This window comes from Mobula birostris, chromosome 6 (genome assembly GCF_030028105.1).
Source record: "Mobula birostris isolate sMobBir1 chromosome 6, sMobBir1.hap1, whole genome shotgun sequence".
Classification (NCBI taxonomy): Eukaryota; Metazoa; Chordata; class Chondrichthyes; order Myliobatiformes; family Myliobatidae; genus Mobula; species Mobula birostris.
In genome coordinates this window covers 136274344-136299844 of record NC_092375.1, presented here as the reverse complement: position 1 = coordinate 136299844, position 25501 = coordinate 136274344, and the positions used below count along the sequence as shown (strand labels likewise).

Sequence of the window (25501 nt, the reverse complement as noted above, 5' to 3'; positions counted from 1 at the left end):
ACCACACTCCCTCTAAAAGGGAGAGGAGAAGATGGCAGTGTGACGCAGCGCGTGCGGCCACTCCAGTGGTGATGTTTGTTATTTGTCAAGTAGGGTAGCGTGCACAATTCTGATTTGATGGAGACAGACGTGAGAGTACGGAGGAACATCTGGAGAAACTTCTGAAATGCCCGCTTCGCTGCCACTGCTACTGTATGGTCTGGAATCTCCAGAGAAGGCCCTGAATCCTCAGCTTTGCTTGTTTTGGCGGCCGGGGCGAGGTCAACGGCGCTCGGGAGGCTGTATCGGAGGGGCTGGTCGGAGGCTCGAAGTTTTCAGACAGATGGACTCTGAGTCAGCTGTGGTCGCATGCTTCCAATGCATTGGCAGTTGTCGGTGCCTGGAGGTTTACGGCAGGGAGTTTCTCTCTTTGCCACCTGCTATTGGAGTCGATCGGGACTTTGAGACTTTTTTTTTTAAACCATGCCCATGGTCTGCTCTTTATCAAATTATGTTACTGTTTTGCACTGTTGTAACTATGTGTTATAATTATGTGGTTCTGTCAGTGTTAGTCTTCAGTTTGCCCTGTTTTTCTGTGATATCACTCTGGAGGAACATTGCATCATTTCTTAATGCATGTATGCATTTCTAAATGACAATAAACAAGTACTGAGTGTTCTCATAATCTAATCACAAGTCCTTCCTTTAGTGGGAACACCAGATGGACACTATTTTCTAGATGCAATCTTACCAAGATCCCATATAATGGAAATAAGCCAGCTAAATTATTATATCCACATCCTCTTATAATAAAGACCAAAATACTACTCATCTTATCAATTACTAATGTACCTACATGGTACCTTTCTGCAATTCACAAACACAGGGATCCTTCTGACCATCAGCAACTTTCAATTTGTCACGATTTTCTACTAAAGTTGTTGACCTTATAACTTTCCACATTATATTCCATCTGCTAAATCCTTCCTATTTGCTTACTGGTTAAAAATACCTTTGAAACCTCTCTGCATTGCCACCTAGCTTTGTATCAGTAGCTGCAGGTAATGAAATACTTAGAACTGTGAGGTTTGCAAGGACATCCTGAGGTCGTGAAAAGGAACTATAACCTAAAGAGCTAAATGGATTGTCCTCAGATTGCACAGCACAGTTTGAAGCATATTGTTAGTAAAGAAAATCTTAACTGCTGAGTAAATTATTTAATTAAAGACTGAAGTGTTCTTATTAAACAAACACCAGCGCAGAAACAATATATGGAGTCAGCTACAATCTCATTGGATAGTGGAAATATTAGCCTTCTCCACCAGCATTTCTGCCAATGGTACACCTCCTGCGAACCCCAGAATTTGTGCAGTTCCTTGAAGTCAATCTTCCTTACCAACCAAACTCCTTGAAGTCTGAGTCAATGGGAAGATACTATACATTCCACACAGGAGATGGCAACTCTCCAATTAACCAGATAGTGAGAATATCCACTGGGATTAACCAGGCTTATCCTGAAACTTAGTCATGCATGACCTTCTCATATCAGCTCTCTGGACAGCAATTAATCATAACAAGGACTTCTTACTCTTGTCAAGGCTTGCTGAGACTAATCATTACATACCAAATATCATCATCATAGAAGCATAGCCACACAATTTCCAAGGAGATCAGATCACTTGTTTCATTTAGAGGAAATTTCAAGTTTCCAAATTCTCAACAAACATGAAGCTGTGGCATTGAGTGCACAACTTATACATCACCAAAGTCTCCAGGAACATGAAGGAAGTGAATGATGGCATCACAAGAAGGCACTCACCTCATGATATACTGATGGCTTGGACAGTGACGGGATTGTAAAGGACAGGACCTTATTGTTTCCATCTCTATCCACTATCTCCTGTGAGGAAATAAAGGGCATTATACTAACTTCCATTTTGAATAAATTATTACTAAATTGAATAAAAGCTTGAGAGGGCTTAAAATGACTGGGACATAGGAACAGATCCCAAATCCAGTCTGACCACTTGCTGTGAACCTGATAAAGCTTAATCATGTCTGTCACAACAGCACAATCCAGTGTCCCATCACCCCAAAAAACAAAGTTCAGCTTCTCAAGGACCCAATAATACACACCAAAAACCTGACAACTTAAACAGGAAAGCACATACTGAAGGGAGGTATACTTCAGAGAATCATACAGAGACAATTACAAGCAAAAAAAATGAGGATGACAGAAGGATAGAAATAAATGAATATGAAAATAAAAGAATGATCAAGAGCACAGATGTGAAAGAGAAGGACAGAGAACACAGATAAACAGTACAGGTTGAGTACCCCTTATCTGAAATTCCAAAACGAGAACCTCCAAAATCCAAAGGTTTTTTTGAGCACTGACATGATATTACAAATGGAAAATTCCCTGTTAACACGCAGGTCTATGTGCACCACAGACAGTTCTGAGGAGTGACCACATACACGTAATGAACAGAAGTTAATGAAAAAAAATAGGAAAACACTGCATAAAGTGAAAAATGAAGATCTTGAGCCTGTATTGAAAGAATGGATTTGTCAGCATCAGAGTAAAAATGCCACTGGTCATGAAACAAGCAACGATTTATCACAACAAACTGAAAATTGAAAGCAATTGTTCATGCACAAAATTATTAAAATATAGAAAACTAACCCCCCTCCCCCTGTCGTAGTTGCTGTGGAACGGGCGGCTGTTTGAAATCAATGGCAGATATGAAGCCAATCGCAGCACTGGAACCTGGTAATAGACACGGTTGGTGGCGGTCATTCAGCTCAAACAGTCTGTAGAAGACCCAGCTCCTAATTTTATTCATGTCAGACTGTGTTCCAACTGTAGACTTATCACTCTGTATGCTCCATACCAACTGTACACAAACTGTACATGTAATGCAAGTGATTTGATCTTTAGACTTGGGTTCCATCCCCAAGCTCTCTCATTACATACATGCAAATATTCCAAAATCCAAAAATAAAATAAACAGAAATCTGAAACACTTCCAGCTCCAAGTATTTCAGATAAAGGATGCTCAACATGTAGACTTGCGTTCACTTCACTGAAATGAACAGGGAAGGCTGACACAAACAACACTACAACTAAAAACCTACTGCATGGCAACACCGAGCTGAACAGTTCATTATTTTGGTCAGACTGGGCCAGCTGAAGACTTGTTGGCAGAATTTCTCAGAGCACAGCTCTGGGTCAGGACCCACACTCTCACAGGTCTGAGCCAAGAACATTCCTAATTTTATTCATGTTAAAAATGCTACAGGTGACTCCAAGTTAGCTACAGGCTGACACAGCATCAACACCAGGTAGGGTGGTCCCTGATTTCACAAGGCAATTATGTACTGCTAGGTCAATACATTGATGCAAAGATCGAAGCAAAATAAGATTCTAAAGATAGAGTGGGGAAAAAGTTAATACTAAAATGCCGCCTTCCCTTTTCAAACACTTACCCAAGGTTTTTTTAAAATTTAAAACAGCGGCTAAAGCTTCAATTTTGTATTTGTAAAGCCACGTGACAATGGTTCTTCTAATGTTCTGTATTTACTGTTCCAGATCACACCTAGTACTCACCTAGTCTCAGACCAGGTGTTCAGTGACACAACCCAACCTTCTCATCAGACCAGTACTAGTCCCTATTCTTTCTATTGAAGGGATGCATCTTAAAGCCAATGCTCATCTCCCCTTTTGTGATCAATATTTACTCAACCTATACATTTCACTGATCAGACAGTCTAGTTCATTATGTTCAATACACAGCAGTGGCAACACTACAGGAGTACTTACTTGGCATACAAAGTATTTTGGAGTGCACCAAGATTGTGAAAGACATTACTTAAATACAAAACAGAGTGAAGGGTTATCATGAACTTCTGGTTGAGAAAGAGTTTGAAATCTTCAATCTTAAAAAAGTTTCTTCCCCCAAGTGGTTTACCTCATCAGCCCCCCCCCACCCCTTCTATCTATTAACTCAGCCACTGCAATGCACCATCAGCACTTTAAACTACTTTTTATAATGCAGTTTAATTTATATATAATTTGCAAAACAGACAATGGGCTGAAGAGCCCAAATCTGTTCCAATGTCTTATGTATTTCTTCACATTTTATTCCATATCTGTACTTTAACCTCTAACTTTACTTTTATATCATTCTCCATTTTTACAATTGTTAAATGTTGTGTTTTTTTGCACATCATGCCAACACACCACTACAAATTCCTAATACATGTAAATGTATATGGTGAATAAAGTTAACCTTTGAGCTTTTGATTGAACAAGCTATTGCTATTTGCCAAGAAAGATTATAATGGGGTGGATGGACTCTACACATGCTGTGTGTTTACAAGATGCTTTCTTATCCAAAGCAAACAGCCACTACCCAAAGCAACACACACAAAATGCTGGAAGACCTCAGCAGGTCAGGTAGCATCTACACAAGGGAATAACCAGTTGACATTTCAGGCCAAAACCCTTCTTTGAGATTGGAAAGTAAGGGGGAAGACACCAGAATAAAATGGTAGGGGAAGGGGAAAGAGGATAGCTAGAGATGATAGGTGAAGCCAGGTGGGTTGGAAAGATAAAGGGCAGGAGAGGGAGGAATCTGTTAGGAGTGGAGAGTGGAACATAGCAGAAAAGAAAGGAGGTTTGGGGGGGCGGGGTGGAGAAAGAGACCCAAGGAGAGAAGATAGGAGGTGAAAAGTGATCACAATTCTAGCTCCTTTACCATAGCTTTGGAGAAGGATAGGAACAGACAAGTTAGGAAAACCTTTAATTGGAGTAAGGGGAAAATATGAGGCTATCAGGCAGGAACTTGGAAGCATAAATTGGAAATAGATGTTCTCAGGGAAACATACAGAAGAAATGTGGCAAATGTTCAGGGGATATTTACGTGGGGTTCTGTATAGGTACAGACCAATGAGACAGGGAAAGAATGGTAGGGTACAGGAACCGTGGAGTGCAAAGGCTGTTGTAAATCAAGTCATGAGGAAAAGTGCTTATGAAAGGTTCAAAAAACTAGGTAATGACAGAGATCTAGAAGATTATAAGGCTAGCAGGAAGGACCTTAAGAATGAAATTAGGAGAGCCAGGCCGGCTGGTGGCATGACATCGGCGTCAGACCTGGCAGCCGAGGTTCCCAGGTTCGAAACTATTCGGGTCCGCCCCCCCCAAGTATGCTTTCCATCCATGCCGGGTTGAGTGTCGAGATTGCAACTCGACCTCGTAAAATAAAAAGAAAATACTGCGAAAATGTCTGTGTGAGGAGTGGTGCGCCACACAGTCTCTCTCTCTCTCAGCACTTTGTAAAAAAGCCATGAAAAAGATATCATCACGGACATACGCACGGACACGCAGACGCACAGGTGTGCAGGCAAAAAAAAAAATTAGGAGAGCCAGAAGGGGCCATGAGAAGGCGTTGGTGGACAGAATTAAGGAAAACCCCAAGGCATTCTACAAGTATGTGAAGAGCAAGAGGATAAGACCTCAGAGAATAGGACCAATCAAGTGTGACAGTGGAAAAGTGTGTATGGAACCGGAGGAGATAGCAGAGGTACTTAATGAATACTTTGCTTCAGTATTCAGTATGGAAAGGGATCTTGACGATTGCAGAGATGACTTACAGCGGACTGAAAAGTTGGAGCATGTAGATATTAAGGAAGAGGATGTGCTGGAGCATTTGGAAAGCATCAAGTTGGATAAGTCACCGGGACTGGATGAGCTGTAACCCAGACTACTGTGGGAGGCGAGGGAAGGGATTGCTGAGCCTCTGGCAATGATCTTTGGATCATCAATGGGGATGATGCAAATCCCCATTTGAGAGGCTCCGGAGGATTGGAGGGTTGTGAGTGTTGTTCCCTTATTCAAGAAAGGACATAGAGATAGCCCAGTAAATTATAGACCAGTGAGTCTTACTTCAGTGGCTGGTAAGTTGATTGAGAAGATCCTGAGGTGCAGGATTTATGAACATTTGGAGAGGCTTTTTCAAAGGCAGGTCATGCCTTACGAGCCTGACTGAAGTTTTTGAGGATGTGACCAAACACATTGATGAAGATAAAGCAGTAGATAGTCATAGTCATACTTTATTGATCCCGGGCGAAATTGGTTTTCGTTACAGTTGCACCATAAATAATTAAATAGTAATAAAACCATAAATAGTTAAATAGTAATATATAAATTATGCCAGGAAATAAGTTCAGGACCACCCTATAGATGTAGTGTATATGGGTTTCATCAAGGCATTTGATAAGGTACCCCATGCAAGGCTTATTGAGAAAGTAAGGAGGCATGGGATCTAAGGGGACATTGCTTTGTGGATCCAGAGCTGGCTTGCCCACAGAAGGCAAAGAGCGGTTGTAGACACGTCATATTCTGCATGGAGGTTGGTGACCAGTGGTGTGCCTCAGGGATCTGTTCTGGGACTCCTACTCTTCTTGATTTTTATAAATAACCTGTATGAGGAAGTGGAGGGATGGGTTAGTAAATTTACTGATGACACAAAGGTTGGGGGTTTTGTGGATAGTGTGGAGGGCTGTCAGAGGTTACAGCGGGACATTAATAGGATGCAAGACTGGGCTGAGAAGTGACAGATGGAGTTCAACCCAGATAAGTGTGAAGTGGTTCATTTTGGTAAGTCAAATATGATGGCAGAATATAGTATTAATGGTAAGACTCTTGGTAGTGTGGAGGATCAGAGGGATCTTGGGGTCCGAATCCATAGGACACTACACGCTGCTGCGCAGGTTAACACTGTGGTTAAGAAAGCATGCGGTGCATTGGCCTTCATCAATCATGGCATTGAGTTTAGGAACTGAGAGGTAACGTTGCAGCTATATAGGACCCTGGACAGACCTCACATGGAGTACTGTGCTCAGTTGTGGTGGCCTCACAACAGGAAGGATGTAGAAACCATAAAAAGGGTGCAGAGAAGATTTACAAGGATGTTGCCTGGTTTGGGGAGCTTGCCTTATGAGAATAGGTTGAGTGAACTCAGCCTTTTCTCCTTGGAGCAATGGAGGATGAGAGATGACCTGATAGAGGTGTGCAAGATGCTGAGAGGCATTGATCGTTTGGACAGTCAGAGGCTTTTTCCCCAGGACTGAAATGGCTAGCACGAGAGGGCAGTTTTAAGGTGCTTGGAAGTAGGTACAGAGGATATGTCGAGGGTAAGTTTTTTTTTTAAAAAAAAAACCAGAGTGGTGAGAGCGTGGAATGGGTTGCTAGCAACAGTGGTGGAGGCGGAAATGATAGGGTCTTTTAAGAGACTCCTGGATAGGTTCATGGACCTTAGAAAAATAGAGGGCTATGGGTAACCCTAGGCAATTTCCAAGGTAAAGACATGTTCAGCACAGCTTTGTGGGCCGAAGGGCCTGTATGGTGCTATAGATTTTCTATGTTTCTAAGTTTCTAAAGGAGGTAGAGGTCAGAGTGGGGAAAAGAAAAGGGAGGGGGAGAGAAATTTATTTTTTTTTTTTTAAAAACCAGAAGAAGAAATCGATATTCATGCCATTAGGTTGGAGGGTAACCAGATGGAATACAAGGTGTTGCTCCTCCACCCTGAGGGTGGCCTCATCTTGTACCAAGATAAGGCCATGAAGCAACATGTCAGAGCAAGAATGGGAATTGGAATTAAAATATTTGGCCATTGGGAAGTTCAACTTTTGGCGGATGGAGTGGAGGTGCTCGAAGTGGCCCTCCAGTTTACAAGGGGTCTCACCAACGTCAAGGAGGCTGCTTTGGGAGCATCAGACACAATAAACCACCCCAGCAGATTCGCAGTGGAAGTTTTGCCTTACCTGGAAGGACTGTTTGGGCCCCTGAATGGAGGTGTGGGAGAAGGTGAATGGGCAGGCATAGCACCTTGGCCACTTGCAGGGATAAGTGTCAGGAGGAGGGAGATTAGTGGGGAGGGACAATTAGACAATAGTATCACGGAGGGAGCGATCCCTACAAAAAGCAGAAGTAGTCGGGGGGTGGGGGGGGGGAAGAAGAGGTAAGGACATGTTTGGTGGTAGGATCTGTCTGGAGATGGCAGAAGTTGTGGAGGATGATGTCCCTCTGACTCTTCGTTTGTTGCCCATATGTGCACACAGTGGGTGGGCTGGTTATGTAGACATTCTAAAAGGGAGGAAAATGCATCACAGTATCTTCTATCACAAAATGAATAACAGTGTGACAGGCTGGAGCTGGCATAATCACTATCCAGATGCTAAACATCAGACAAGCAGATTTGTTTTTAAGCCACTAATCTCTGGCAGAGGACTTATAACAAACAACCAAGTTCTTTATGAGGCTCCTTAATTATTAAGAGCTTTGACCTATTTGTGAATTCTAATTTTGATTATTACTCAAAGGCTGAAAGTGATTAAAGTAATTAGAATAAAACTAGTGACTTAAAGAACATCAAATACAACAGTACCATGCAGGCTCTTTGGCCCATTACAGTGTGCTGTCCTTTTAACCTAATTCAAGATCAGTGTAAAGAGAACATAACAATCTGAACAATTCAAAACTAGGCTGGCAAGAGTGGTCAATTAGCCAGTGTAAGATAAGATACTACATCTTCAACATATGATAAAAAAACATGCTCTTATAAACGTTTGAAGAAATAATTCACAACTAATAATGGATGCATTTTCCACTGAGTAAAAGACACAAGGAGAAAGTGAAACAATGATTGAAGGATTTCATAATCTTTGCACAAAGTAGAGCGAGGATTGAGAATTTAGTGCAGAATAACAAAGAAATTTGGGAGAAAGGTATGTGATAGTATACCAACAATAAATAAAAGAGCCTTGATAGTTGTTGTGCAGAAACAAAAAAAAAAAACAATTACATTAAATCTACAGGAGAAATTACAAAGGGAAAATACAGAAAGAGCAAAGACATTTTTCAAGACAGAAGACAAACATTCTAGAAAGGGTAGGAAATGAGGTTCTACTTAAGAAGAAACAAAATTAAAGAAAAAGCAGGAGAAAATATCTATAAACCAATTAACCTGACACTAGTGATTTTTTTTAAAAAAATAGAAATATTCAGAAGCATTAGAAAAATCATGATATGATTTGGCACAGTTGGATGCACACAAGTGAAAATTTATTTGACAAGTATTTTGAATTTCTGAGGAGGAAACCAGTAGTTGATATATATTTGCATTTTCAGAAAGTTTTAATTAAAAGCTGCCAATTTAATTATTACACAAAATTACAGATGATTAGATCAATTTTTTAATACATTATTCTTAAGCTACATTTTGATTTAATTAAAACAGGTTGCTTTGAGAAGACTGGTAATTACTTGTGGTATCTATGTAGTAACTGCTGAAGTTGTGACCAAGATTGGCGTCCAATCATCAACCAAATATGGCCAATGTCAATTATCTAAATGAGCAGACAAAATATTGTGTGGCCAGGATTGCTGACAATAGGTGGAAAATGAACAAAGAGTATACAAAACAAATGGAAAAGGATTATAGACACATTAGGGGAAGGAAACTGATGATGAAATGTAAAGTTATGATCAAAACAAAAACTAAATGTATGGCAGAGAACTGGAAAACATTAGCCACAGGGTTTTGGTAAGATGTCTACAAGTCAAAGTTTATACCCAGCAAATAGGGAAATACAAGGTACGTTTGCCTTCAGTAGCAAACGATCAGATTTAAAAATAAATACAACTTACTGGAACTATTATGGGGTCATTCTCAGCCAGTTAGAACTGAAACAAGGAATTGTTTAAAAGGTTGCAAATTTTGTGAATATGCTACAAGGGCTGCTAATTTTCATCGGATTGGCGTCACACCCACTAACCTGGAAGGTGCAAAGTGAAGTTCAAAGCAACTAACTTGAGGCCACTTCCTTCAGCTGCAGAGCTAGTTAGTGGCAAAGTCTCAGGATAAACAATTCGCAAAGGAGAATTTCCTCTTTAAAAAAAAATCAAAGAGTTGTGAATATTTGGAACTTTCCACCCCACAAGCTCGTGGATACTCAACTATAGAACATATTCAAGGCCAAACAGTAAAGTTTTTGGGCACCAAGGAAAATGTAAGCAATGCATGACTGTGAACCTAAAAATCTTACTGATGGGTCCAGATAGTCATATCCTTATTGCAGCTCTCACTTCTTACAAAGTAAAGAGGCAGAGCAACATGAGATAATAAACTGATGGGGACTGTCCAAGACTGATTTGCTGGCCTGTTCCTTTACTCCAGCCTTCTGCGATTCGATGTGCCGTTCCTGTGATCTAACAGACTGGTCTCGTGCTATTACTATTATGCAGCACACTGCAACATTGTGATTTGACAGCCAGTTTCAAGAGTGTACAGCAGACCCCTCATGCCACTTTACAGGACCTGATTAATGGAACGCAAAATAGACTCCACAAAATTCTAAAATAGCAGACTCCAACTATAGCTCATTTCAATCAGTCCCAAGGGGATACCAAGCAACTTGTTCAGTGACAGTGTCTATGAGGTGACATTAATATCAAATATTATGTAATTGTTCAAGTGCCAATGAACTTCTATTTTACAAATATTCATTTTTAAAAACTATACAATGTGCATTTAGTGTTTCATATGATACAAATACAATTTGAATATTATATGGATACACTGATCATTGTTAGCATTTATTATTGAGAACAATACAAGTGGATTTATACTGTGCATGTCTTCTAAGCTCACAGTCATCAGGCCTGACAGTACAATGTCAGCGGGTGAGGTAAATGCCGCCGGAACAAAGCTTTAGTCCTTCAGCACCCTTCTTGGATAGCTGCATTGTTTTTCCTTTCTCCCTTCTGAATCCCAGCTTTTACTGTAGCTGGGGGTCATTATGGGTGGAACACAAGAGGCTAGATGGTAATAGATTTTAAATAATTTTTAATTCTTACCAGCCAGAGAATCTTGACGTCAATAATAAAACAAAGAACAATCATGTTTAAAAAGGTATTTCTAACACAAGCAACACACAACTGTAAATCCAGCCACTATATATTAAGTCAATCCTCCAGTGAAAGAGTGGATGGTTCTGAGTTGAGTTCTTGCCAGTTTTTTTTCTGTTTTTAATCCTTCATCTTTCTTTAATGAAGAGAGACCCCCCCATAACAAACTCACCAGATTGTAGATACCAAGTAGCAAAGCTTCAATGCAGCCATTGCAATGTCTCTCTCTGCTTGATGTGATGCGCAAATATCCCCAGATCAGTTCAGGCAAAAATTGGAGTGTAAACCTCTTTAGTTTCACCTCAGAGCTCCGATACAACTCAAATAGCTGATGACAGACAGGTTCCAATAACTGCAGACAGAGCAAGGAAAGAAGTAGAAACATGACACCATTCTAGGCCTCACCAATTCCTCCCCAATGTCCACTCCTGTCCTACCCCACCCCCAACCACCCAGCTTGCCCCAATCCACAGCACTGACCTCATTGTTGGTGTCCTGGATGACCTTGTACAGAGCTGGCACTATTGTATTGTTCTGGTGGAGGGTTGCTGCATAAGTGGATATCTGAGTTTCAGGGACAGTCTGTCAAAAGGCAAAGGGGAAGTGATTGTAAATAGATGTGGACACAGTGAAGTAGGTGAAGGTGGACACTGGTACTATTACCATCATACCACAAGTTAGTTGTTTTCACTCAGTTAATGCACAATTACAATTATACGTTTGTAGAACAAGTCTGAATTTGAACTGCTGTCAATTATCCATATCTTCCACAATTATTATTATTTAGCAAGATGACAGATAGAATCACTGCTTGTCACTGCTATAACCCTTGAATGAAAGGCAATGCCAGCACCAAGTAATTTCATGAAACATCAAGATCAATTCAGACATAATGTCACACTGCTACCATTCCTAGAACAGTACCTCAGAGACCACGTAGTGTACAAAGACAGCAGTGTATCAGGAACACCACACTAGAACTGGGAATAGGAAATAAACAGACAGAAAGGATACCTCTCTGCCCAGTGCTTAAGGAAAAGTGTATTGCTACGGAAGCAGATTTCCCATTTACTATGAGCATGGAATAAGGGTTTAAAATCAGTGAATAAACTCTTTGTTCAGTTAACTGCAGTGCAGGAGCTTGGAATTGGTTTTCAAAGACACCCAGGGGAACTTTCCAGTTCTGACAAAGTGGTAACAGCAAGAACTTCTAAGTGGAATTAAAAGTAACCATACCTTGAATTGGGAGAGCCAGTCCTCCACAACCCCTCGGTCAGAGTCCAGCATCTTTTTAATCCTCACTTCCAGTTACCTACAAAGTTAGTTAAGCTTTAATCACATGTAGTCAGAAACATCATGCCATGATTAACTTTAAAATTGCTCACTTGCAATCTGGTAGCCAAATATCTAAGTTTACTGACAACTCCACATTCAAGATTGCTCATTGTCATTCTTCAATACATGAATGCAAAGGAGAACAAAATTATTGTTACTCTGGATCAATGCAGCACAAACAAAAACAAAAAATACAAAATATATATAACAGCAAACCTATAAAGCACAATGCAGGGGTAACTGATTGTAGGTACATAGTGACATTCGGTGATGTGTATGTCGTGGTGGTGGGGTGGGTTAATGGATGGCAGTGCTGATCAGTCATATGGCCTGAGGGGTGGAAGGGGGTGGGGAGAGAAGAAGAAAGAGTGTCATGTTCCTGACATGGATGCTGATGGCAGGAACAAACAGTCCACAAACAGGGTGGGTGGAATCCTTCATGATATTGCTATCCTTTTTCCGGCATCTTTCTTTCTACATGTCCTTGTGGCAGGTAGACCCATGTCGGTGATGCGTTAGACAGTGTTAACTACCCATCGTAGAGCCCTCCTGTACACTGTTGTGCACTTTCCATACCACACAGCCAAACAACAGTTAGGATGCTCTCAAATGCATATCTCAACAGGTCTGTACAAGGTTCTGTGTATTCATGCACTAATCCAGCTCTTTCCAGCCTCCTCAAAGTAGAGATGCTGGTAAGCTTTCTTAACTGTGAAGAATGTTCTTGGGCCATGAGAGGTTGTGTGAGAAGTGCACTCGCAAGAGTTTGAAACAGTTCACAATTTCCACTGCTGTGTTGCCAATGTAAAGAGGCCTGTGAGTGGAGCAGGCACACAAGACTGTTGGGATCTCTGATAACTTTGTCTAAGGGAGTAAGACAATAATAGGTAAAATGAATCAGAAAGACATTAGCAATGTGGAGAACCATGAAGCCATTCACGTTAGATCCAAGAAAGTTTCAAGCAACAATGACCTGTTGATGAAGGGAGATGCAACAGGCCATGTACAAACATTAGTAAATGCTGGGAACAGGACATGAACACAAACTTCACAAGAGTGAGCAGAAAAGGAGCTGGTCAGTTACAATGCAAAAAACAAATGTTAAGGCAATGTTTCATAACACAAAGGCTGGATACATCCAACGAGGAAGAAAAATTCCAAGAGGTGGATTCACCATACTAAATAATAAAACCAAAGGCGAATGGCACTCAGAAAACTGGACAAAATACAAAACCAAAAATGACTAAAAGATTGACAAGGTGAAAATATTGTACAAGTTAAAGTTAAATAGATGCCAAAACAGTTAATGAGTTTCTATTGATTTTCAGTGTGTTGGTCATCTGGAAATGGAATGTAAGGAATTAATGGAAAATTTGGAATAGGGAGCTGAATTAAACTGTTTTTTTTAAAAAACAAGATCTTGATGTGGACTGACATTAGTGGAAGCAGAGAGCATGTTTCCTCTTGCACACAGATCTACTGTCAGGGGCCACCATTAAAAGATGAAATCTGCCAAAACGTTTTTCTTTTGGTGGGTTGCAAGACTTTGTAAGTCTTCTCTTTAAAAAGGGCAGTAGAAGTGGAATCTTTAAAAATAAATTATTGAAAATCAAAGGGGCAAAATGTTACCATGAATACACAGGAATGTGGAGTTGAGATCAGCCACGATCTTATTAGAGGGCAGAGTTTGCTCAAGGGATCCTAATGACCACCAAAACACTCAATCATTATATATTTAAAAGGAGTTATGATACGAGAGTCTTCAACTCAAGAAGCTTACACTGTTACATACCTCAAGGAGATCTGTGACTTTTTTTTTTGAGAATGATGTAATGGTCTTTTGGAGGTCACCTGATGTAGTTTTCCTGCCAATGTGAGGTCACGTGATGACATGTGCACCACGGGTATATAAGGGTAGACCCCAGATGACGCAGTTAGCTTTTAGTTTTCCAGTTAGAACGTTAAAGTGTCTCCGTTTCTGTTGCGTATTTGTTCTTATGACGCAGTTTCATTTTTAAAACAGAGTGTTACGTTCTGTTGCAAGTTACAATAGTGCTGGACTGGCAATTTTTGCAAGATGTGTTGATGTACCTTTTCTCAGTAGTATGGGAGAGTGAAGACTTTAATCGAAGTACGGGACCCGAAGGATTAAGAAAGTTGGTATCGTTCGGCAGTTTAACGAAGGATCGACCTTATTGAGTCTTCTTTGAAGGAGTAGTGACCTGCATCGAAGATAACCCTTGCCAAAAGAGCAAAAAGTTCATGCAAGGTGCTCTCTAGAATTTAAGGTCAGTTGTTTTAAGCTGTTTATTTCCTGCATCGTGAATCCTTTGGACAGAACCAACAGGAAAGTCACGTCTATGAAGAAATCCTTCTTCAGAGAAGTCTCTCCCAATTGAACGTATAAATCTGTTGGACTTTCGAATTTACCATTTTTAAGAACTATACCTGACTTTACCACTTTAAGAACCATTTTCGCATTTAACGCTTTAAGAACCAGTGCCGAGTGACGTTTTGTTTACCACTTTAAGAACTATTTTCGCATTTAACGCTTTAAGAACCAGTGCCGAGTGACGTTTTGTTGAACGGTCGCATAGTGGTTAACTTCCGGTTAAGGTTTTCGTTTGCTTTTTTATTGTTTATCCGTGTTTAATAAATGTTTGGTTGTTTTTATATAACCTGTCTCGATTGATATTCACGGTTGCAGGTTACGTAACAACACTACATCGGTAGTATTAAAGCCAAGGTTAAGGGTTCTCTGCTCTCCTGGAGACAAGCGTTCAGGCTCACTCTGAAGCAGCTCAACAGCAGATGTCTAAAACTAGGAAGTCATCCACCTTACAATTCACCTGCTTTTTGCAGATAACTCTACATTCAGCTCAAACTCCTGAGGAATTGTGATAAACAATTCAATGATCTACGCAACAAGTTTTGCATGCCTATTAATATCAAATGAACAGTTGTCACCAACACACAAAATCTACAACAATGCCATAGATCACTAACTAACTCATTTAATTTTCACCAACTTATCCAGCTTTGAGGGTTAAAAACAAAATAGTTAGGTCTGTCAACCTTTGCAAACTTCTATTGGATATCAGGGGGTGGTGGGGGGGGGGGTGGTGAGGAGAAAAACAAATCAAAACTGCTAACCGGGAATAAAAAAAATAAAATTCTATCAATTATAAAGAACATTGACTTTTGTTTATTATGAAAATTGAGCCACATGCCACAAGCAGGAACAACAAAAGAACAAAGTCCAACATCAGTTTCAGAAACATCTCTCAACTTACTTGAGACCATTGAATCGATGAGATCCTTGAGGGACAGAGTCTACAGCCTATAAAGATTGTACACAAGTTTGCTGGCAAGACGTGGGAACTACATGCTTAAATACTTCGTCAAAGACTCAATGGCCAATTCAAGAAGCCCCACAATGAAGGAAAAGGCCAAAGCTTTAATACAGCATCATAGTGAGCAGTTGGGTTGTTCTCTCTGGAGTGGCAGATGCCGAGGAGAGATCTGACAGGAGGCACAGACAGAACAGATAGCTAGTATCCTTTTCCCCAGGACTTAAATGCCTAATCCCAGAGGGCACCCATTTAAGGGGGCCTGTTAAATGGAGATATGTGGGGGCAAGAATTTTTATGTCGAGTAGGAGTTCCCAACCTGGGGTCCACAGACCCTTCAGTTAATGGTAGGGGTCCATGACATAAAAAAAACTGGGAACAGCTGATGTAGAGAGCGGTGAATGCTTGGAATGCACTGCCTGGGGTGGTAGTGGAGAAGGCAAATAAGATTTGAAGTGTTGTAGAGGCTCTTGGATAAGCACATGAATGTGCAGGGAATGGAAATGAAGCTGGAGAGGTAGTAATGGGGAACAAGAATACAGCAGATGAACTGAATAATTACTTTGCATCAATCTTCACTGTGAGACACCAGAAATGTGCCAGAAGTTCGAGAGTGTCAAGAGGCAGAAGTGATACAGTTGCTATTACTAGGGAGAAGGTGCCCGGGAAAAATAAAAGGTCTGAAAGTAGGTAAGTCACTTAGACCTGACGGACTACTCCCCAGGTTCTAAAAGAGGTAGCTGAAGAGATTGTGGAGGCATTAGTAATGATCTTTCAAGAATCAATAGATTCTGGAATGATTCTGCAAGACTGGAAAATTGCAAATGGGAGGAGATCGAAGGAAGGAAATCATAGGTCAGTTAACCTGACCTCAACAGTTGGGAAGATATTGGAATGGATTGTTAAGGATGTGGTTTCAAAGTACTTGGAGGCACATTACAAAGTAGGCCAAAGTCAGCATGGTTTCCTTAAAAGAAAATCTTGCCTGACAAATCTGTTGGAATTCTTTGAAGAAATAACAAGCAGCATAAACAAAAGAGAATCTGTAGATGTTGTATACTTGGATTTTCAGAAGAACTTTGACAAGATGCTGCATATTAGGCTGCTAAACAAGATAAGAGCCCAGGGTATTACAGGAAAGATATAGCATGGATAGAACATTGGCTGATTGGCAGAAGCAAAGAGTGGGAATAAAGGAGTCCTTTTCAGATTGGCTGCTGGTGACTAGTGATATTTTACAGGGGTTTGTGTTGGGACCACAAGTTTTTACATTTTTACAATGATTTGGATGATGGAATCTCAATTTCCTGCAGACTCCTCCAAAATGAAGGCGCTTTTTTTTTTTCAAAACACAAGATTAAATTTCCTCAAATTACTGTTGAAGATCAACAGATCCTTGATGCTCCAATTACTGAGCATGAAAGCAATGAGTTTAAAAGCCAAATAGAAAATCTATCTTCTGATGCAGGTCCAGAGAGAAGTTGGAGGAGAGGGTGGAAGTGATAGGGGAAGTGACAAACATCTGAACTGAGAGATCAAGTTGGACAGGTTGAGTTAGAGTAATATTTCTAGTAAGAACTTGGAAAAATAGTTTTAGTGGGAGTATAACTGAGCAGAAATTACCAAATTTCCCTCGGGATCAATAAAGTATGACTATGACTATGAAATATTCTGACAATTGGAAACCTGGCAAAAGGTGGAGAATTGAGAAAGTTAAAGCACAGTTGGAAGCAACTTAGAAAACAGATCATCCTGCATTTGCATATAATATAGCAAGCCATTTTGTCCCAACAAGTCTACGTCAGCTCTCAGAGCATTCCCATTCCCTAACTAATTTTCCTATGAACCCAGTTTCCCAACTCTCCCCATTAACCTGCCTTCCTATCCGACTATCCACCAACACTGGGGTAAGTAACCTACCCAATGACGCGTGGTTAAATGGAAGAAAACCAGAGCACCCAAGGGCGATCCACACGGTCACAGGGAGAAAGAGAAAATGCCACATGGATAACACCCAAGGTCAGGATTGTTAGCTGCACCTCAGTGCCGTGCCAGTGTCGTAAAAGGAAGGCTGACATGCAGTGAGCCCCCTACATGAAGTGAAGGGAAGTGTTGAAATCTGGAGCTTACTGTGCATTATTGTAACTGTGTTATTCTGCACATATGCAATTCACATTTCTCTGTTCAATTTATAAATTTTTGTTGCAACTCCATTAACTTTCTAGATACAAGCCTTTGAGTGGGTATTTTTTACTGCAGCAATTTTATGAATAGCCTGCACCAAAATGCCCAGAATGTATTCTACCCATCCTTTTCAGTTTCCCCAGAAATACATCCTTCCCAATAATGCATATAGTAGACAACACTCATGTGCATTAACTAATAGACTGAATAATGGCCAATTCATACATTGGCCAATGCAATTTCAGCTTATAGTCTGTCTAAAGTCCGGCTGTGCTTCAGTTAAGTGCTCCAAACTCTATTTGGACAAAGGCAGTCTTTGTGGTTATTTATGAACTAATGAACAAGTGGAGGTTTTACATGCCAAAAATCCTTCAACAAGATTATCTTAGGCCTTTGTTCTTTAATCAGCTAGTTCAGTTTCTACTTGTCCACTTCGTAGCATCTGGGCATTGCTGGCATGTCAGCATCTATTGCCCATTCCTGGCTGCCCTTGAGGAAGGTGGCAGCCAGTTGCATCCTTCAGCCAAAGCAGTTCTTCCAGTGAAGGCTCTCCCTTAATGTGTTTAAAACAGCAATCAAGTAGCTCAATGTAAAAACTGGTTCACCCAACCTCAGCTGTGGGATGTTACTATGGAAGTCACGGCAAGCTCCGTCCCCCAGAAGTGCACCCAATCACAGCTCTCCCACCTGTCCTCAATTCGAATGGAATGCTGCACCCGCTGAGAGCCACTGCTACTTTGGTAAATACATTTCCAAAGTTCACCAGCAAAGAATGTGTTACAAGGCAGTGACTCAGTGAGTTCAAGATAAACCGGATCACAAGAGCAAGGCTCAAGCTATTAATTAATGACCCAGCTCCTCACAACACAAAGAACTTGAAATGCACACATGCCAACTCAGATTTTCTTCACAACACAAGCTGCTGGTAGGAGTCATGTGCATGGATTTCACCAGCAATATGTAGTGCAAGGTGGGAAAGAACCATGCTTCCCAGGTGCCTACCTGGGGTCTCAGTTAATAGTAGGAGTCCATGGCATTAAAAAAAAGACTGGGAACCCCTGATGTGAGATTATGTTGATACTGGGCAAAGTCTAAGCCATCAGACACATAGCTGCACATTCAGGTTATCTATAGACACTAGAATCTTCCAGCAGCTAGGCTCTGGAAAGCCCACCATAACCATGCCAGAAAACAGCAAACACTATCTGCTGCAGATATTCAAGATTTCAAAAAAAACTCATCTCTTCAAATGACAATGATGTCCAAGATGACTTCTTCGCAGAGAAGCTGCACTCTTTTGAAAACAATCTGCATTAATACAAAAATGTTTTAATGATTTTAATGTGATCAATGACACTATTTTTAAAAATCCTTGAAAATGTGTCTTTGTTAGTTATTATATTCTCATAATCGCAGCCAGAGAACAGAAGACAAAGTATTTTTCTTAGCCTGATGTCTACTGACACATTTTGTTAGTAAAATTAATGGTGCTTATGGAAACTGACTCCTGCATTGCATATGAGCTAAGTACATTTGGATGGAGCCCAGATTAGAGCACTCTCAAGGATTATGAGAATACCTCCCAAAACATTATAAAATGGAGATTAAAGCATTGAATAGCTGTAACAGAGTGAGTCAGTCATTGGGCTTTGGGCAATGCATTGCTGTTAACAGTGCAGAGGATAAATCAAGCAAAAAGAGCTGCTAAATATAATGTAACTGATTAAACATTTGGATTAGCGGAAGATAACATTACCAAAAACACCACTTCCCTCACTTCTGATGATTTACCCACATACCCTTTCCCTCTTTTCCATTCCCTGTTCTGGCTTCCATTTTACCCCCTTCTCTTCTCCTTACCTCCCTCCGGTGCCCTTCCTCCTTCCCTTTCTTCCATGGTTCACTGTCCTCTCACATGAAATTCCTTCTTCAGCCTTTTGTCTCTTCTACCCATCACCTCCCAGATTCTTACTTAATCCCCACCCACCCCTAACAACCTGACCGGTTACCTGGTTTCACCTGTTACCTGCCAGCTTGGACTCCTTCCCCCTTCCTTTCCAATTGATGAATGGTCTCAGCCAACTGTTTATTCCTCTCCAAAGATCATAGATGCTTCCTGACCTGGGGGGGGGGGGGGGGTTCTTCCAGTATTTGTTTGTTTTTCTGGATTCCCAGCATATGCAGAATCTCTTATTTTTAAGACTTCCCTTACAAGCCTCTCTCACACTAGAGACAAGAGCCAGTCTATTTTAAGGCAGTTGATTCCAAGTTGATATTAGACTTCAGATCTACAGAATTATGCAATGTTCCTACCCCTTGTCCGAATCCTGCTGCAAGGGTGTGTGTCATACACCAGAAGCAGCAGCAGCTCCGAGGTAATAGCTGTCACAAGAAAACAATACCCTGACATTCAACACCAAAGAGTGGTCAGTCAGTACAGCTAGCCCTGGGTGACAATGCCCAGTATGCATTAAACAGTGCCTTCAAGAGAAGGCTACGTACTGAATGATTTTTGTAAAAGGAAATCCTTACATCGTTAGTTAACCTTTGAGATGTTTTGCCGATAAATAATGTAAACTATTAATGGCATGAGAAAATCAAACATGTGATTTAGTGGAATATGGAATGAGGAAACCAAATGCTGAGAAACTCCCAAATAGAGGAAGCACAGTCTTTCTGCTTTTGTCTCAACCTACACTGACTGAATGTTACAGAATTACGAGAGGGAATTCAGCCCATCCTCAGTGTTTGGAATATGCAACAAGTGTGAACTGCCCTTAGCATTTTGTCTCTTATCAACCAACAGATGATGCATAGACCTACAAGAATGATGCCTTCAGCTAGCAATCACTACAGTTTGGCAGCCAGACTCCAATCAGAAAAGGAAAACACACTAATCACAGAGCTGGTGCAACAGCCAGAGACACCACTGACACAAAGACAAAGCGAGCTCATACTGGGACACAGCAAACATCCTTCACAGCCTCCAGTCAAGCAGCTGGAAGCTGTTCAAGGTGCATATGAGTACTGCAGTAGAATGGAAGTTCAGGTCAAGGAGATCTCCCATGTCAGCTACATCATTTTAAAATCAATAATAGAAAAATGACTACTCTTTTCCCCCACTAACACCACTATTATTCCTGGTGGAGATTAATCTACAATCAAAATTTCAATTACAATATTATTCATCTCCACAGATGCTGCCTGATCTGCTGAGTTTCTCCAGCATTTTGTGCATGTTTCAATTGCAATAAGATTCCCTTCAAAAAAAAAAAGACAGAATGCAGAAACAAGATGCCACACCACACAGGAATCAACACAGAACTGTTCCCACAATCTTTGGACTCATTTTCAAAGTCTCATGCTCTTGATATCCATTGCTTTTCTATTGTTATTTTGTTTTTTCCCCTTTTTATATTTGCAGTTTGTTGTCTTTTGCACACTAGTTGTTTGTCTGTCTTGTTAAGTGCAGTTTTTCATTGATTCTATTGTGTTTCTTTGTATTTATTGTGAATGCCTGCAAGAAAATGAATCCTAGGGTAGTATATGATGACATACATGTACTTTGATGATAAATTTCCTTTTAACTTTTTTTTGGTGTCCATGGTATTGGAAGAAGCATGTTAGTCAGCTTTCAATCCATTCTGATCCACATAAAACAGAGTTGGAAACAAATAGTTCCTCTTCAGAAAAGTAGTGAAGGCAGCAAATGGGATTTTGGGTCTTCATTGCAAGAGGTTGGAGCTTAAAAGTAGGGAGGATTTGTTTTTAATGCACAGTGCTGTTCAGTGCTCATCTGGAGTACTGCATACAGTTTTGGCCCCTTAGCTAAGAACGAATATTGTAACATTGGAGGCAGTCCAAAGGGGATTCAGCAGGCCATTTCCTGGAATGGGACGAAATGGGTTGGAGCAAAACAGACAAAATGTTGGAGGAATTTAACAGGTCAGGTAGCATCTATTGAAATTATTAAACAGCTGACACTTCAGGTGGGACCATTTATTCATTTCCATAGAATGCTGCCTGACCTGCTGAGTTCCTCCAGCATTGTGCACGTTGCTCTGGATTCCCAGCATCTGCAGAATCTCTTATTTACAAAGTGGTTTGGGACTGTATTTAGAAGGACGAGGTGTAACCATACAAAATTCTGCGGGGGTTTGACATGGTAGATGTTGGGAATGTTTTCATGAATGGGAGAGTCTCAAGCGAGGGGACTTAACTACAAGATCAGGGGAGGTCATTTGAAATTGAGGTATGTAGAAATTTCTTCTCAGAGGGTGGTGAATCTCTGGACCTCAGGCCACTAGGTGCTGAAGATGGATCATTATGCGGATGTGGCCAAATAATTGAAACAGTGGGGTATGAAGAAATGCCATATTAGGGAAATACGGCCAGCATAGATCAATTATTAAATGGTGCTGCGGGTTAGACAGACCTGCTCCTGTGCTGAGATGCCTGAAGCTATATTTCAAAGGTCAGTTTATTCCAGTTCTTGCCTTCGGACCAAAATTGCAAGCAAAGCAAGAGAAAGAGGTAATGAAAAGTTCACCAACCACGCACATCTCTGTAACTAGTACCAGAAATACTCTAGAATGCAGAGTTAATCAAAGAACAGCGAGCCACCTGACAAGAACAATTAACCTGTGAACGTGTACAGCAGCCAGAACAATAGAAACAGTATAAAAGCAGATATCAAACGTGTCAAGGCTACACCAAATATAGCGCTTGACAGTCTCTGCGCAAACAAAGCAGCCTACGTATCCAAGTAACCTCCGCTGTCACTGAATTTCCCCTATCCTTCGAATTATAGTAATGAATTACCTTTGGCACACAATTAAGTGTAAAAAAAAATCGGGGTAACCCAGTCAATGCAGTTAAAACGTCACTATCTACAATTACATCAACACAAGAATAGCATTGTATTGTTCAGCTGTCAGAAAAGGATCAGTAATCAGAGCACTCCACTTCACATACAGCAAGACTTTCCCTATACAGACCCTTGTTTTCCCGTTCCTTCCCATCCATTCGCCCCCCTTTCCCCCCATCCTGCCCTTGTAAATTAACCCCGTGGCCTTGGCGTAAATCCGATCCTCCTTTCCATTGCCTCTTCCACCTGAGCCCTCTTCTTGGGAGGATCCCTAGATCTTACCTGTGTGGCCTGAGGTGGCTATTTCTATATCGACGGGCCCCAGTGCTGAGCGGCCGTGCTCTCAGGCCCGGAGCAGCGGCCCGCTCCCGGCGGCTCGCCGCATTCTCCTCCCTCAATAACATCCAGGAGCCGGCCTCCAGCTTCCCTCCATCCGAGAACCTTATTGGACCAGGCCGCTCCGTCACCTCGTTCTGTCCACACAGCCTATTGGTTAAAAGAGCGAGTGTCACATTCTTACCTTGTCGGCTGTAATACAGTTGGTGTCACGTTTTAAATCGTCCGGGTATCCGGATACCGTTGACTCACGGCAGGTTCTATCCACAAGTAATTAATTGGGATTTTGCGACTCCTTGAAAGCCCACTAAACGCTAAGCACCCATCACTTCAAAACTTGAATGAGAGGTTACAATGGAGGAAGACACATCCCAGGATTCCGGGCGAACAGACAACCCCCAATTAAACTTACCGGCCGTGTCTATTTAATAGGACGAGTGCGTGCTCGAACTGCATGCTGGGTAAAAGCCGCCCCATTAATAATGACTGGTGGAGAACGAAAAATGAAAGATAAATTGAAGATGTGGGTTCACCGCCCGACCCCCATCCAGCTTGCACACACTTGCAGCGTTCAAAGTAATTAAAAAGCAGATGCAGCACTTTTGAATAGAAAAGATAAAACAATGAAATACTCAGAAGGCCAGACAGCATTTTGTGGAAGGAGATGAAAAGTTAACATTATCAGGTCGATCATTTTGACCCAGGCGTCAGCAACTGAATCTGCTAGAATTGACAAGTCTGGATTAAGGACGGAGCAGAGGAACAAGAGGAGTACATATGGTACTTCCGAACCGTATGCAGTGAGGATGGCACAGAACCGCTGCCTCACATTACCAGATCCTGACACTCACTGCTGTCAGGGTGAAGTTTCACATTCTCCCTGTCACCGCTGTTTACCTGTCAGATTCAAAAAAACGTGTGGGTCGAAGGCTGCTGTAAACTGCCCCTGGTAGAGTGGTAGCATCTCGGGAATTTGATGAGAATTCATGATTAAGACTAAGATTGTTTAATGTTATTTCCAATACACAAGTGTTAATGAGAACAAAATAATTCTTACTCCTGATCTGATGCAGCACAAAACACAATATGATAACACAACAATAACAAAACACAATAAATATAAATAAATAAGATGGCTTACATACAGAGATTGACTGTCCGTCAATAAAGTGACACTAGGCACAGGAGTGTCTGTACATAAGTTGATTCTTACAGGAAATGATAAAAGTAATGGTGGTGAGTGGTGTGTAGGGGTGGGTCAGTGGGTGGACGTGTTGATCAGCCTTACTACTTGGAGAAAGTAACTGTTTTTGAGTCTGGTGATCCTGGTGTAGATGCTATCTGGCCTCCTCCCTGATGGGAGTGGGATAAATGGGGGAGAATAAGAAGTGGATGGTCAGTGTGGATGTGGTGGGCTGAAGGGCCTGTTTCTATGTTGTATCTCTTCAATACAATGATAAACTTTTGGAAAGACTCATCCATTGTCTCTATTAGATCTGATGTTGAATATTCTTTTATGAGAGGCAATAATGTATATGTAAGTGGTGCATTACAGCAGTTCTCTCTTGCATCCCTTTCCTCCTGTATGTACAGTTCTTGTTGGAACACAAGGTTGTGGGGAGCACCACACATCACCCCCACTCTGGAGATATTGGCAGATATGTAGCTCCAGATCTGTTCAAGCACCTGGTGTGTATCTTCAGCTTAACAAAGGCATATAAATCACATCTAGGTGTTTAGTTACATTATATGAAAATACATTTGGTTGTTTACTTGGGCATTTCTTAACTTGCAAGTACATCTTTTAGAGTGTTCTGGATGTTAAGTTCTGCTTAAAAGTTCTGCGTGTTTGTTTTATAAATAGTTGAATCATTTTGATTTTGAAGTAATTTGAAATGTGAGAATGTTTTATGAGCTTAGACCTCTTGAGTACTTGGAATGTTCTTTGTAATACAACAAAATCATTTGTTTCTAATTTATTTATTTATTGAGATATGGCCCTTCAATCCGCACTGCCCAGTAATCCTCAATTTAAGTATAATATAGGAAACACAGTAGCTATTTTCTGCACTGCAGCTTCTCAATGAAAAAAGACCAGATGATAGGTTTATTGTTGTTGATTTGGTTGGCTAGGAGATCAGACAGAATCCTCTTCCTGTTGTCTTCAAGTTCATGACAGCAAATCTTTTTCTCTCATTTTCAAGAGTAGATCATCAATCCACTTTATTCATTTTTTTTTTGTTTGAACTTCCTGTGCACAATTTAGTCACGATACCTCCTATGTTATAACAGTGACCGTACGTTTTTCTTTTGCAGTAATAGATTTTAGGATATTTTGAAGTAGAAAGATTAAAACTATGAATGATGAACTTAATTTCTTTTCAAGGAATAATCAGTGCTTTGCAAGTTTTAAACTTTTTGTAGAAAGCCTGTAAGATTCATAGCATTTTGCTTCTACTGACTTGATGCTATTGGATG

The 25501-nt window shown here is 40.9% G+C and overlaps 1 protein-coding gene across 2 annotated transcripts in view; it reads right to left on the bottom strand.

Annotated features, from left to right (window-relative positions):
* LOC140199392 (hyccin 2-like) overlaps positions 1–23173 on the bottom strand; it is a 53989-nt gene extending 30816 nt beyond the window's left edge. The window contains exons 1-5 of one of the 2 annotated variants that reach the window (XM_072261404.1): positions 22970–23173; positions 12188–12263; positions 11432–11533; positions 11124–11303; positions 1799–1879 (exon numbers count right to left, since the gene is read on the bottom strand). In XM_072261404.1, the coding sequence (XP_072117505.1) occupies positions 1799–1879; positions 11124–11303; positions 11432–11533; positions 12188–12238 (414 nt within the window). In that variant the 5' untranslated portion in view covers positions 12239–12263; positions 22970–23173. The remainder of the gene's footprint in view (positions 1–1798; positions 1880–11123; positions 11304–11431; positions 11534–12187; positions 12264–22969) is intronic. The other variant, XM_072261405.1, reaches the window with a different exon arrangement.
* Between the last annotated feature and the right edge of the window lie 2328 nt (positions 23174–25501).